The 15,130-nt window shown below is 41.0% G+C and overlaps 1 protein-coding gene across 3 annotated transcripts in view; it reads right to left on the reverse strand.

The window, feature by feature from the left end:
• Positions 1 to 60: 60 nt before the first annotated feature.
• NFE2L2 (NFE2 like bZIP transcription factor 2) overlaps positions 61 to 15,130 on the reverse strand; it is a 32,512-nt gene continuing 17,442 nt past the window's right edge. For 2 of the 3 annotated variants that reach the window (XM_058549312.1, XM_058549314.1), the window contains exons 2-5: positions 4,019 to 4,285; positions 3,303 to 3,392; positions 2,444 to 2,635; positions 61 to 1,774 (exon numbers count right to left, since the gene is read on the reverse strand). In XM_058549312.1, the coding sequence (XP_058405295.1) occupies positions 548 to 1,774; positions 2,444 to 2,635; positions 3,303 to 3,392; positions 4,019 to 4,285 (1,776 nt within the window). In that variant the 3' untranslated portion in view covers positions 61 to 547. Of the gene's footprint in view, positions 1,775 to 2,443; positions 2,636 to 3,302; positions 3,393 to 4,018; positions 4,286 to 9,371; positions 9,478 to 15,130 lie in introns of all 3 variants that reach the window. The other variant, XM_058549313.1, reaches the window with a different exon arrangement.

Here is a 15,130-nt window from a genome sequence, read left to right on the forward strand (position 1 = left end):
AATGTATTATTAATGTCATGGAAAAGACTGAATAAACTCAAATGAATTCCAAAGAAATAATTTAACGGTCATAATATTCCTTTATTAGTACCAGCTTTTCCACTAAATTGGTTTTTTTGCCAGAGCTAGACAATTTAATATAAAAAAATGCCATTTTTTTGTTCATAACAGTATTTATAAAAAAGTACATAGTGGTTAGTTTTGCAACAATTTACTTTTAGCCAGATGTATCATATAAATCTATGAACGTAACAAATGAGATAAGAACAGTATAAATAAGTTTTTGTAGTATTTACACTTATACAGAAACTAGCCCAAATGATGTTCTAAGAAATTAAGTTTGCAGTTAAAGTGACACTATTGATTCAGCATACTGATAACTTTAATGCTTTTTAAAGTTTTATATTATTTTCTACACTAGTTTTGACTACAATTTTGCATAGAATTACTTATAAAGTATATTTCTGCATTTCACATCACAGTAGGAGCTTTTAGTATAACAGTACAAAAAAAACCCTAGCTCAAAAAAGGTCAGATATTCCCAAATCTACTTTTTCTTAACATCTGTCTTCTTACTTTTGGGAACAAGGAATACGTTGCCATCTCTCGTCTGCTGCAGGGAGTACTCACTGGGAGAGTAAGGTCTTCCATCTTCATCACGTAGCATGCTGAAGACTTCGAGATACAAGGTGCTGAGTTGTTTTTTCAGTAGGTGGAGACTTTTGTCGTTTTCTCCTTTTTCTTTGAGCAATTTTTCCTTTTCATCTTTTAAATGATCCAAGTCTTGCTCCAGTTCCACTATATTTTCAAGTTTTCTTTTTCTGCAGTTCTGAGCGGCCACTTTATTCTTACCCCTCCTACGTATATCTCGAATTAATGCAAGTTGAGCCTCGTTGAATTGCTCCTTGGACATCATTTCATTGAAGTCTTCAACAGGGAGGTTAATGATCTTTTCGACAGGGAATGGGATGTGGAGAGCTTTTGCCCTTAGCTCGTCTCTTGTGAGATGAGCCTCCAAGCGGCTTGAATGTTTGTCTTTTGTGAATGGGGTTTTTCGATGACCAGGACTTACAGGCACTTCTTTTTTTGGCGTGTTTTCACGCTGGGCATCACTCACTGGAGCACTGTGCCCCTGAGACGGTGACAGAGGTTGGACTGTATCCCCAGAAGACTGGACTGGCTGTGTTTTAGGACCATTCTGTTTGACACTTCCAGGGGCACTATCTGTCTCTTCCATTTCGGAATCACTGAAGCCAAGTGGTGTGTCTTCATAGATAGAAGATTCCACTGAGTGTTCTGGTGATGCCATGCTGGGACTTGTGTTCAGTGAAATGCCAGAGTCAGAATCATTGAATTCTGCTGTGCTTTCAGGGCGGTTCTGGTTGAAGGCTTTACAAAGTGATAGATCAGAAACATCAATGGGCCCGTTTAGAAGTTCAGAGAGTGACTGGCTTAAAGTAGCAGAAGAAGGCATGCTGTTGCTGATACTGGGCTCTACGAAAGCAGAATAAAATTCATCACCAAAATCTGTGTTTATTGTGGCATCTGAATTTAACGAGTTCACTGGCAACTGGCTGGTGTCTTCTGTGGGGAGGATGCTGCTGAAGGAATCCTCAAAAGCATTGAGAAGATGTGGACTGCAGTTACCTACTTCTTTTTCCAGTGAGGGGATTGATGAGTAGAAATGATAATTGTTGTCAATTTCTGTCAGTTTGGTTTCTTGACTTGGAACTGTGCTAGTCTCACCCAGCTTGTCATTTTGAATGTTAAGACACTGGAAAAGAAGTTTATACTATGTAAATCAGGGTAAATATATTTTTTTTTAGTTTGTCTTTTTTTTTTTTGTGAGGAAGATTGGCTCTGAGCTAACATCTGTTGCTAGTCTTCCTCTTTTTGCTGATGAAGATAAGCCCTGACCTAATATCTGTGCCCATCCTCCTCCATTTTGTATGTGGGATGGCGCCACACATGGCTTGATAAGCGGTACATAGGTCCGTGCCCAGGATTTGAACCTGTGAACTCTGGGCCGCCAAAGCAGAGTATGCAAACTTAACCACTACGCCACTGGGCCAGCCCCCAAGGTTAAATATTTTTAATAGCTGATAATGTACATCTGCTGGTAAACTCTCTCTCCTCATCAAGCTCCTCTATATTTCCAAGATAATTCCCATTTCCAACAGATATAAAAGCATCTGTATTATTTTCCGAGTTCCTAGATCAGACTTCAGGTTTATAACTTGACCTATCCTCAAGATATCCAGCCCATTTAACTAACAAAAGTACACTTAAGTGAGCATGGGTAACTGTCATGACTAATTTAAAAGCACCCTCTAACCTTTCCTGTAAGTAGGTGGCATATAAATAATAAAACCTGAATGACTAATTTAAAGGCACTGAGTATAAAATAGTATCTTTGGTATCTATTATATGAGATCTTAGTTACCTGTAATTCTGGAATGGATAATAGCTCCTCCCAAACTTGTTCAAGGTCCTGCTGCATATTGTCTGAATCAGCAATGGCTGGCTGAAGGACAAGAGTTTCAGGTGACTGAGCCTGATTAGGAGCAGTGAAGTCTGGGCTCTCGATGTGGCTGGGAATATCAGGAACAAGCGATTGAAACGTAGCCGAAGAAACCTAAAATTGACAAGGCATTTATCTACATGAGTCTGCCACCAACAGTGGACGGGTACGCTCCAAGGCACCATCAAAACACCTTAAACTGGAATTGGCTGCACTTCTGTATTTCTCTACTTAGAACCACTTATGACCCCCTATTTCTATTTAATGAAATAAGTCTTTTTTTCCCCGCCCTATCTGACTCCAAATTTACCCCTTATTTACTAGCCTAATTGTTTTATCTATGTATTTGAAGGTAAACTTCAAAATGGGTAAGATCAGTCTTTAGGATTTAATTTGTATCTCTCTCTATAATACCTAGTATAGTGCTTCAAACACAATATATTAAAATTGTTAATTGAACAAGTCTTGGTTTATTACCCAGCTTGCTTTATACTTACCAAAATTTATTTCTAAGTACCTATATAACAAATGAGTTACTTGTTTCCATGGTTATGCTGATCCATGCTTCTGGCTATGCAGGGGTAAACATTTTTGGTTTCGTATTGTGTTGGGGGTCTTTTTTCTTAACTGTCAAGTTATCTATAGGCTAAGGTTTCCTCGACAAAATTTCCTCTTAAAACATATTTTTTCTTTCTTTTTTTTAATGGAAACACATTAAAGGGGCCCATATAGGATATATTAGATACAGTTGTGGAGTTCTGCTGTTAAACAAATGCTATACCTCATTGTCATCTACAAAAGGGAATGTCTCTGCCAAAAGCTGCATGCAGTCATCAAAGTTCAAAGCATCTGGTTTGGGAATGTGGGCAACCTGGATAAGAGAGACATAAAGGAAGAAGAAAATCATTCAGTGTTCATAAAATGTTTACAGTCTAGTTAATCAAACATTTATTTCAAAAATCAGTTTAGTGTAGTAGTAAAGAGGGCAGAATCAAACCAGACTGAGTTCAAATCATGGCTCCCCCAATTTCTTGAGTGCTCTGCGCAAGTTACTTAACCTCTTTGAGCTTCAGTTGCTCACCTCTAGAAAAAATGGGGATAATGGTACCTAATGCATATAATTGTTCGTGTTGATTAAATCCATCAAGACATGTCAAGTGTTTTAAACAGTGCCTGCCACAGTTAGTGCCATAAATAATCCCTACTACTAGTGCTGCTGTCACTACTACTGCTGCTGCTTGGTCCTTACATGATGTTTCTGTAGCTTACAAAGCTCCTTCCTGTAATTTGTGTCCTCCTAATCCTTACAACTCTGTGAGGTAAGTCAGTCAGGTATTGAACTCATCTAGAGGCTGAGGTTGGAAGTTGACTTGATAAGGTCATGAAGACACAGTAGAACACAAAGCTGGAACTCAAATCCAGATGTTTTAACTCCTGGGTCAACATTCTTTCCTTAAACCCTGCCATACGCCTTCCCAAGAACTGAGTACTCTGTACCTGGGAGTAGTTGGCAGATCCACTGGTTTCTGATGAGATGTGTGAAGCTGGCTGAATCGGGAGGAATTCACCTGTTTCTTCATCTAGTTGTAACTGAGCGAAAAAGGCTTTCTCTTGCTCCTTTTGGAGTTGTTCTTGTCTCTCTTGACTTTCAAGTGTTTTCTGTTTTTCCAGCTCATGCTGAAGTCGTTGACTGAAGTCAAATACTTCTCGACTTACCCCAAGATCTATATCTTGCCTCCATAGTATGTCAATCAAATCCATATCCTACGTTTAAAACAAAAAGGAGAGAAACTATGGTTAATGGCAGATACCACATAATTTACATTATGCCATTGTTGATGGTGGGGGGTGGGGAGATTACAAACAAAATCTGAATGGGAACACAAATCCAATGTTCTGGAAGGACACAATTCCCTTCAACGAATTTATTCACACACACAAAAAGAACCTACAGACAGAGCCATCCATTCTCATCACTTATTACTTGGATTATTAATGATTGGGTGATGGCAGAGGTCATTAAAGAGCAAAGTAACAAATATTGCACATTCAAGTTCTTGAATTAAAAGAAATCCCACACTTGTTTAATGGAATATAGAAATTAAAGCAAGGACTCCAAGCCACTGGTTTACTATGAGAAATGGAGTTTGGAAAACATGGTTGAGTATGTGGATTTTTTCTGAACTTGCTCAGCAAATATCCAGTTTACAGAGGAAAAAAAACCCCAAGTTAAATTGTCAATCTAGCAGTTGTGAAATGTCACCATTCTTTTGGTCTTTCCTACATTGGATTATCTTTTCTCCATTTCTTGCTACTCGTGTCTCTGTGGCTCACTTACTGAAACAATTTCCTTTGACTTGAGTTTTAGCACCTCAGGCATGAAAAAATTGGTAAAAGTCCTAGCTACTGGTAATCTTGTGATGTGGGTAAAGCTAGGGGTTGTCTATTGCCTACCAAAAGAGTTGGGAGAGGGGTAGTGCCCACTAGGTTCACTCCTGAGAAATCATAAATAATCTTCTTAAAAAAAACAAACAGCTCCAGGGAAGGATGGAAGGTATTAAGTTTTAAGATAGGAGGAGAATCTTACAATGAGGGAATGGTTATTTTGATTTATATAACAAGGCTAGGCGTAGGTACCATGTCCAGATTTTCCTAACCACAAGTGTGTCAAAAGCAATTTTTCTGATTTATAACTTTAGTTTTTGGAAAAATCTAAATAGGTAGGAAATTTAAATCCGTTTCCATTGAAGAAATTGTCTATATTAAAAATAATGAGATTGAGACTGGAAAAATCAAGACACAGGTGGAAAGGGAGTTGGGGCCTGAAAGCCAGTAGACACAGTGTGCACAAACATCAAACTTGGTATTACGGTTCTGATGACGGCTGGCAGCACCAGGTTTTCCCAGTATGTCTACAGCTCAACTACTTTCAGCCTCCCAAGGACAAAAATAGCATGGTTGTTGCTTCAGTAAACAGGCTATTTTTACCCAAAGGAGGAGTGGGGCCACCCAGTCTAGAGGCAGCACAGCTGGCTGGATAGCAGAGGCCACCAACAGCCTTGATTGAAAGTTGGTGTTAGAATCTTAAATGCTGTGAAAGCCTGCTCATGAGGTTCATCATTATTCCAGCCTTGAACAGTATCATATATATTATAAAGCACACACAGTAGGTATACTTAAAACAGCCTCTGTAGCTCTTTAGAACTGGCTGGGGTATACCTGTTTTTAAACCAACATCTATTAAGGGCTTTCTATATGCCAAGCATTGTTGTAAGTACTTTAGATATATACAAACTAGTCCTCAAAACAACCATATAAAGATCACATATATCCTTATTTTACAGGTAAGAATACTGAGATTTAGAAAGAAGGAATACTACTAGAAAGTGGGTGAACAGGGATATGTACCCAAGCAGCCTCAATCTTGGACTTGTGCTTTTTCTGACCACTAGCCTACACTAAAAATATAAAATCTGATCATTGGCCAGAGGTTCCTAAATTGGGGGGGATATAAAATCCGTTTTCATATATATACTTTGCCTTGACATGGTGGTGGTGTGAGGAGTGGCTAGTTTACAGAAGGTTGGATTGAGCACATGTCACCTGGATCATTTTCCTGGCCACAAGCAACAAAATAGCAACCATAGAGCATTCAGTCATACATGGCTATCTTCTCAGGGCTGCCCACTAAAATAAAGCATGAGGATAATTTCCATTTTAAAAATGATTTGTTGCCATTTACTCGTGAAAGAGAATGGTCCAAGGTATAGAGCAATCTACTTTAAAATTCTGATTAAGTTGGGCCATATCTTCTCAGTGAATCTAGATACAGCAGAGTATCCTTATCTAAGCTATTCTCCAAACTGGAGCTAATGGACTAAGGTATTGAGGTGTTCAGTGTACTCGCAGCTACTAAAAGCTAACACTAAAAATTAAAGGAATGCATGATCACGCAGTCTCAATTGCACTCTAGTTTCTTTCTCATTTATAAAATAGGCAGTAACTGTTCCTATCCCTCTCAAAAACTGATGCAGAAAGTGCATTGAGCTCTTTCTTCAAAAGATCAATAAGAGAGAAACCCAAATACCTGTCTCTGCACCGGGGGTCCACTCTGACACAGCCCTCCCTCGCTTTCCTCAGACTGCCTAGGCCTGGGCCGCCTTGTTAAGAGATCCCAGGATAAAAAGTAGCATCCAGTTTTGACTTTTTTGTAAAAGAACTGAAGGGGCACTGAAGCAATTTATGTTGGAAACACCTGCTCACAAATCTGACTATTCCAATGTGTCCCTAGAACCCAGTGCTATGGGTTGGAGGAAAATTTCTAATGTAATTGACTCCAAAATTACCAGTGGCAGTTACACCAAGAGTTGATAGAACTCTATTCTTTCTTTTTTCCCCGTCCTCCCCACCAAAAGAGACGTCTTGAGTGGGATCAGATGGTTTATACATTAGTATACGGCCATGCATCGCCTAACGATGTGTGAGGCAACGACAGACCGCATATATGATGGTGGTCCCATAAGATTAGTACCATAGAGCCTAGATGTGTAGTTGGTTATACTATCCAGGTGTGTGTAAGTACAGGCTACGATGTTTGCAAAACGATGAAGTCACTTAACGACGCATTTCTCAGAACATATCCCCATCATTAAGCAATGCGTGACTGTAATGGTTACATCCTATCTCTATCATATAGGTGTTGGTGGGTCAAATGAAACATGTGAAAGAAATCTCTCTATAAATGTAAAGTATACACAAATGTTATGCATGCTGACAGTGATGGGCCCTGCTACTTGCTATAAAGGAGACCAAACTCCAGGCCAACGGATAATAAAGAAGTTGTGGACCTAACGGTAGTGGGTGCCTGAAATAACATTCAGCGATGAAGCTACTTGGTTCCTCTCAGGGAAGGTCTGAAATTGACTACTCAGCATGTGTAACGTGTTGTAAATAAAAATAAATGACATAAACGTTTATGTATACTTTATACAATTGCCCCTCAATTGGCCCCTCAATTCCTGATATGACCACTCTTCAATGCACAGCTCCAAACCAACTCAATTTTTTAAAACTTCCCTAACACTATCAGAAAAGGACACCTTGATGGATCCTTATCCACAGGAAAGATAAGAATGAAGCATCACTTGGATCAGCTCTTGAGCATCCTGTTCTTGTTATCTGCTCTGAACAGTGCTGGACCCTGGGAGGCGAAGTGGTTCCTACAGCCCCAGCTTACTGTCTCCACCAGGAATGCCACCAAAAGACGTTTCAAGCGACAGTCTCTATGCAGGCCAGGCAGCCTTCAATGAGGTCAGAGTGGCACCAAAACAGGTTTCAAAGTGCTCTCGGAGGTTTTCCTTTGTATTTTTAAGTTTATTTTTATGTAATGTTTATTCTTGCTGTGAGAGGTCTCTAAAAGAAAACTGCTTTTTAAAAAAAGCTGAGTTTTGACTACTTCGAATTCCTTAAAACAGAAATTCTGATCAAATTTAGAATGCATCCACAATGGGTTTCTTGTTACAGCCTTAATATTGTCATACTCAGCGTTTCTCAAATTTTCACATAAAGTTTCAAAAGAAAAAACCTGCAGGGACTTGATACTGTCTGAAATATTCAAAGCTTTATGAGAACAGCAGAAATTTGTCCACCCAGCTCACTGTTGGGGACCCCCGTGGGCTCAGGGCGGGCTCCGTACTAACCTAACAGGCAGTGAGAGTTTCCTGTAAGGACCCCTGTGACCGGGCACATGACTTATTCCACAAATGACCCATCTCTCTGGAAAGCTCGAACACCATCTGAGAGGAAATGGTCCGGGTGGAGCCCATAACCATGAGAACATGACACCGGACAGTCAGGACGGGAAATGCCCAACGGAGAACTAAAACTGCTTTTCGGCACATAAATCCGAGGGCTGGGGAAGTCCAGCACCTTCTCCCCTCCAAGCCCCCAAGGAGGAAGGCTGCTGTGCAGAATGGCAGATAGGAAGGATTTAGAAGGAGAGGAAGGCAGAGGGATGGTCTGTACACATTCCAACAGGTATTTCCTTAAGACTAGCGAAAAAGCTTCCCGAGGGCAGCCAGGCCATATGGAGCAAATGCCGCCTGCCACTCAGTGTCTGAATTTTTTTTGTTTTCCTTTAGCGATTCCTGAGTGTGTTCCCAAATTACGTTGCTAGCTTGGCTTAGACAAAAGAAGACAATTTAATAAGAAGCATAAATGTTCGGCAATTCGAGTTAAATCACCATCTGGCCCAACGGAAATATTCATATTTAAAATGTATATATCATCATTTGCCATCTGGGTAATCTGTTACATGTTTTATGGGAAATCTGAAGTTGGCATATTAACTCATACCACTTTAAAACAAACATCTTTGTTCCAGGATAAACAAAGAAGAGAAGCCTTGAACACAGAATCCCAAATTAAATATGTCTTTTGCAAGCCAATTTTTTTTTTAATTTTATTTTTATTTTTTTTCCCCAAAGCCCCAGTAGATAGTTGTATGTCATAGCTGCACATCCTTCTAGTTGCTGTACATGGGACGCGGCCCCAGCATGGCCAGAGAAGCGGTGTGTCAGTGCGCGCCCGGGATCCGAACCTGGGCCACCAGCAGCAGAGCGCACGCACCCAACCGCTAAGCCACGGGGCCGGCCCTTGCAAGCCAGTTTTAGTGCCTTGAACAAATCATCATTTATCATGCTCAGATGATCCAAAAAAAAATCAGAAAAGATAGGATAATCTCCTCCTAAATTAAAGCACTTCAGTAAACAAGCTTTGGAAAAGTATTTGAAATGAAAAATAAAATGGTTTCTATTACACATTCAAATGTGTAAATGAGGCTTGTACCTACCTCCCAACCCCTTTTCCTCCCTTCCCTCTCCCATCCTCTGTTTTGTGCTGAGAATGACAAGAAGGTGGTGAGAAGTTTCCTTCTAAAAATCATTTTCACCAATAAACTGTTAAAACAAATTGCACAGATTAGTAACTTTGTAAACAGAAAATGAAAACTGATCTTTCCAATTTTACAGTATAAGGATTAAGACAATGTCTCAAGTTACTCCTTAAAATCATTTACCATTAAGAAAATAAGTAATGAATCTTCTTTTAAAGTTCATTCCCTTGAGATCCCTCTTTCATCCAAACATTAATTACTAGCATTCAGAGTTCAAGTTAGACCCAGTAATGTTTTCCTTTCATACATTTCAGCCTCTTTATATTATGCCCAGGTGGTTATATTATTCACCCAGAAGCTAAATCTAGTTTAATATTTTTTTTCCATAGAAGCCGCTCAAATCCTTTTAGGCAAAACCGGATGAAACATGAATCATATCCTACCATCCGTTACAGAATAAATCAAATTAAGAGTTATGGGATGCTGCAAAAACAACGGAGGGCATGCCTGAATTTTGAAGAATTGATAAAACAACAGAAAAGATCTCCTTGATTCATAAGGCTCTACTCTGCAGTCATAATCCTTAATAAAATGACACAAGCAGGTGTGTTTTTAAAATATATCTCGCTGATGACTTACATTTCATAAATATTTACCTTCCTATTTAGCTCTCTCTGCTTCTCTCCCACTGCTACATTACAAGAAGATACACAATGCTCATTGTTCTCTGAGAGAGAATTCTAGAGAAGGCAGATGACAGTTTCTTACTGTTTGCCCACATTTAAGTACTTTTGGTTCTACTGGACTGATTTGCCAACTTTTAAATATACTGCTACAATAATTGTGAAGTAGGTCATTAAAAACAAGGAATATATATGTACAATCACAGAACATTAGAGATGGAAGGGGCCTTACAGCCATCTAGGCCAAGTATAAATGTCGCCAGGTTAATTTCTGTGTAACTACAGCTTCATTTTTAAAAATAACTGGCCTAGCAACCAGTTATATATGTCAGCAGAGATTCCAAATAGGTAATAGTTGCCACTAATCCAAGTTTTCCTTCTAGAGAAATTTTACTGAGGATTATTTCCCCAATCTTCAACAATTATCAATTTTTAACAACATAAAAATTCTCAGACACGCCAAGTGACGAATTATTCAACAAGTTAAAACCCTAGATCCCAAATTTACTATTCCCTGGGTTGTAGAACCATCCTTCTACCCTTTTGTCTTTCAACTAGAAATGTGTCCAGTTTCCTCACAGTCTGGCATGTTACTAGGGACAGACGTTTTCATGGCTGCTTCCTGTTCACAAACAAGTTTCTCAGCAATGACTCAATCTAAGAAATATGATCCAGCCAGTTTACTGGAACTCTCTCACCCACTACGCTTGTCTCTGAACTGCAAAACATGATGCAAAGATAAAGCAAAACTGGAAAGTAGAATAGGAACTTGGACTATTTATTTTCTCAAGAGGCACATATGTGTTTGGCCAAAAAGACATCAGAAAGGACAGTTAATTTCCAAAATAGTAGGTGATCCCACCTGCTATAAAAAGTGCATGGATCCAACTTTTCCATGAGAAGTTTCCCACTTGGGTCCCAATAGATATTTTTTGATGGCTTGTCTTTGAGGATGCCACTAGGCCTCAAAGGACTTTTGCAAGGGTTATCACCACTTTGCCAAGAGAATGGCTTGGTTTGATAAGCAAACTTTAGGATACATTTTTCTAATCTCTTGCCCATTTTTGAACAAGCCATGTGTGTGTTCAGTTCTGGATGCTGTCCTCCGCACATGAAGGGAACTTCGTGAGTAGGTCTTCCATCACTATTAGAATGATTCTACAGGAAACACACACAGACACACACCATATTCCAATGGAACCTTCAGGAGCACTGGATGTAACTCCCTAACCTACTTTACCTAACATAACACTGAAATTAATTGGCTGTGGACTAACCAGTTGGCTAGATATCCATCTTGAGGTCAAACACCCCTGCTTGCCCATCCTCCTGTACCCTCAGGGCATCCCCCATGAAGGGGGGCATGCTCCAGCACACTTAACTGCTAAGGCTCCTTAAGCCACTTCTGCCATTTCTAAACTCCCTGCGTGATGTTCTACCCTCTCTTGGGTCTTGCATTTGTACAAAGAAATTATTTCAATCTAAAAGCTCCTTTTCAGATTTAACTGCCTACAATTAGCTTAAAAAAGTAAGAAGGGGGCCAGCCCAGTGGCGTAGCGGTTAAATTCGCCCACTTCGCTTCGGTAGCCCAGGATTCGCAGGTTCAGATCCCGGCGCAGACCTACACCCCGCTTATCAAGCCATGCTGTGGCGGCGTCCCATATAAAGTAGAGGAAGATGGGCATAGATGTTAGCCCAGGGCCAGTCTTCCTCAGCAAAAAGAGGAGGACTGGCATCAGATGTTAGACAGGGCCAATCTTCCTCACACACACACACACACACACACACAAAAAAGTAAGAAGGCTTGGGGGCCGAGTGAGTACTATATGCTCTTTATTGCTGCTAGCCAAAGACCTCGTGTGCCCATGGTGGTGGTGGTGAAGAATTTTACATACATTTATATGTTGTAATATATATAGACTTTCTAAAACACTTAGCTTTTTTTAAAAAAAACTGCCGATCTTGTTAAAATACATTTCAAGGGGTCTAATGTTTTTTAGTGTGAACTTGTTTGAGTATGAAATATTTCTCAAAATCAGCTACTAATGGCTAAAACCTCATTTTACCAGAATGATGATAAAGGTGGTGGGCAAGATCAACATTAGTGTACAGATGGCCCTAAACGGGTCATTAATCCATCTTCCCATCGAATTCACGAGTATAGATCACCTCTCAGGGGCCAGGAACTGTGCTGGGTGCTGGGGACACAAAGATAAATGAGAGACAGTCTCTGATCTTGATGTGAGGAGATGTGACGAGAAGCACGTCAGAGCCAAGGCAGCACGGAGGAAGCATCACTAAACTGCACAGGAAGCCCTTGCCAAGGAGTGACAACTGATCAAGTGCCCCAGTCACAACTGTATGAACATCCTCCCCAATAAACGGGTTAAACCTGGTTTCCAAAGGTCTACTCCAAGTGAACATGTGAAAACAAAGGTTAAGGAGGTGGAGAGAACGCAAACCAAGCAGTGAATACAAATCCACTCCATACATTCGTGGTCTCCCCTCCTGCTGGCCGCAACGTTTTTCCCCCTTTCTCCACAGTGGCTCAGAGTCTCCAGCGCAGAGACTTCCTCCCCACATTTGGACTTTTTGGCCAGTATGACTCATCTCAGCCAAGGTGGGACTTAATGCTAATGCCACACTGTAACAGAATGCTACAACTGGAAGGAACCATAGGACTCACACATTCATTTCTCAAATAGAGAAACAGATCTAGAGGGTGAAATGACTTGCCCCAAGGTCAGAGGTCAAGGATCCCAAAACTACCTATGGTCTACTTTCTAATTTTACAGCTCTTGCTAAGTTATTTGGTGGAGGGAAAAAGATACATTTTTGCTTCACTTCACTTTTTTTGTGTGTGTGTGAGGAAGATCAGCCCTGAGCTAACATCTGCCAATCCTACTCTTTTTTTTTTTTTTAGGGCTGAGGAAGACTGGCCCTGGGCTAACATCCATGCCCATCATCCTCCACTTTATATGGAAGGCTGCCACAGCATGGCCTGACAAGCAGTGCGTCGGTGCGCGCCCGGGATCCGAACCGGCGAACCCCGGGCCACTGCAGCAGAGCGTGCGCACTTAACCGCTTGCGCCACCCGGCCGGCCCCTCACTTTACTTTTTTAATGAGCATCTCTTGCTCCAGCTTGCCAGCCTGCAGGTTCCTGCCAGCTTCTGTTACAGGTGGCGTCTACAGAGCACTGCATGGTTCACAGGAGTGATCGCGGGCAGCGTCTCATTTGAGCTTCACTGCAGTAGCTCAAGGGAGGTGGTTTATCCTCATTTAGGGATGAACGCATTCAGGCTTTGGGGATCGAGCTGCTCTGCCCCAAATCCCATGTTCAGCAAGTAGCAGAGCCAGGATTCCAACAAGAACTGGTTCCGAGCCTGGCAGGCTCTTCCCATGCCCTGGTGCTGCTCCTTGGCCGTCACACAAGACAAGGTCTGCAAACTACTTTTGCTCTGTTGCCCTCTCCCCAGGCGGGACACTAGGACTTGGAATTCAGCCCTTGACTCTCAAACCTGCCTGTCCTGACAACTCACAGGCAAATCAGTTCAACTTAACTGACAGGGAGAGCTTAGCATTCAAATCAATCTTCCCATGAAGCCAATGTTTACTCTGTACTTTATATGTCTTATATGGGCTTTACAACAGACTGACAAAACTGTAAACTCCTTTAGGGCATGACAATGTCTTTTTTCAATAGACAGCACATGTATATGGTCCAAAATTTAAAAGTTACAAAAGTAACATCCCAGTTACACTTCCCCAAGGCAACCACTGGCATCGGTTTTGTGTATTTTCTTGCAAGATATTCTATTAAATACACACACAGACACACACACAAAGTAGCATATAATTATAGTGTTCCACACTTATTTCTCCCTATTTAGTATATTTTAGAGATGGTTCTACATCAGGGCACAGATTGTTCCATTATTTTTAATGGCTGAGCAGTATTTCATTGTAAAGATGTACTATAATCATCATATATTATTTAATAATATAATTATCTAATCAGTCCCTCATTGGGCTTTTATTTCAAATCTTTTGCTATTACAAATAATACTATAATGAATATCCTTGTATATAAATCATTTCATAAATGTGTCAGGATATCTGTGGGATAAAGACTTAGAAGTGGAGTTGCTGGGTCATGGGGTATACGCATTTTTAATTACAGATATTGCCAAACAGCTCTACACAGAGGCTGCACCTTCTACTCTCCCACCAGCAATGTGTCAGCGTGCCCATTTCCCCACTCTTTTCCCAGCTCGTGTGTCCGTCACACCCTGCATCATACTGGCACATGGTTCCCACTCAATAAATACATATTAACAGTTTGTACAAGGTCTCCTTTATTAATTCCAGAATCATTTCAAAATCAGCCCCTCCCACAATCTTTTAACGATAAAATTAAAGCTAAAGAAGAGAATAAACTTTATGTACAGTCTGTTGGCCCGCAAACGACACTCCTGTAACCACCCGTCTGTGCCCAGTCGTGCTCCAGCCAAGCTGACCTTGGTTGGTGCCTCTGCAGCTGGCAGAACATCTGAGGGGCAAGAAACGTCACGACCGAGGCGCACACAGGTAAGACAGATGCCGGGCGGGGTCTCAACAGCTGAACCGCTCAGGTGTGTCAGGCAAAATCAGCATCCGGAGCCTTTCTAAGAGACAAGGTAAACTTCAAAGGAAAAGCAAGTCAAGTCCAGCAGGCTGACCCATCCACCAGCTCCTTCAAGAGCAGGAAAAGGCGTTCCTTCCAGGGACGTCTCGGGAACAGATGCTCGTTGGCCATTAAACTACATTTGGAGCACACAGCTAAGGAGAGCTGACAGTGATTTTGGAGATCACAGTCCAAACCCCAGGTTTATACATGAGGATCCTGAGACCCAGACGTGCTCAATGGGTAACTGGCCCTAGGCCTCATCTGACTGCGTGGAACCCAGGAGGGTCATCTGGTCAACCTAACACAAGTTAGATTTCAAACTAGACTTTCCTACTGCAATTTCTATCACTTAAAATTCATGGAATAT

The sequence above is a fragment of the Diceros bicornis genome, chromosome 10, assembly GCF_020826845.1.
Source record: "Diceros bicornis minor isolate mBicDic1 chromosome 10, mDicBic1.mat.cur, whole genome shotgun sequence".
NCBI lineage: Eukaryota > Metazoa > Chordata > Mammalia > Perissodactyla > Rhinocerotidae > Diceros > Diceros bicornis.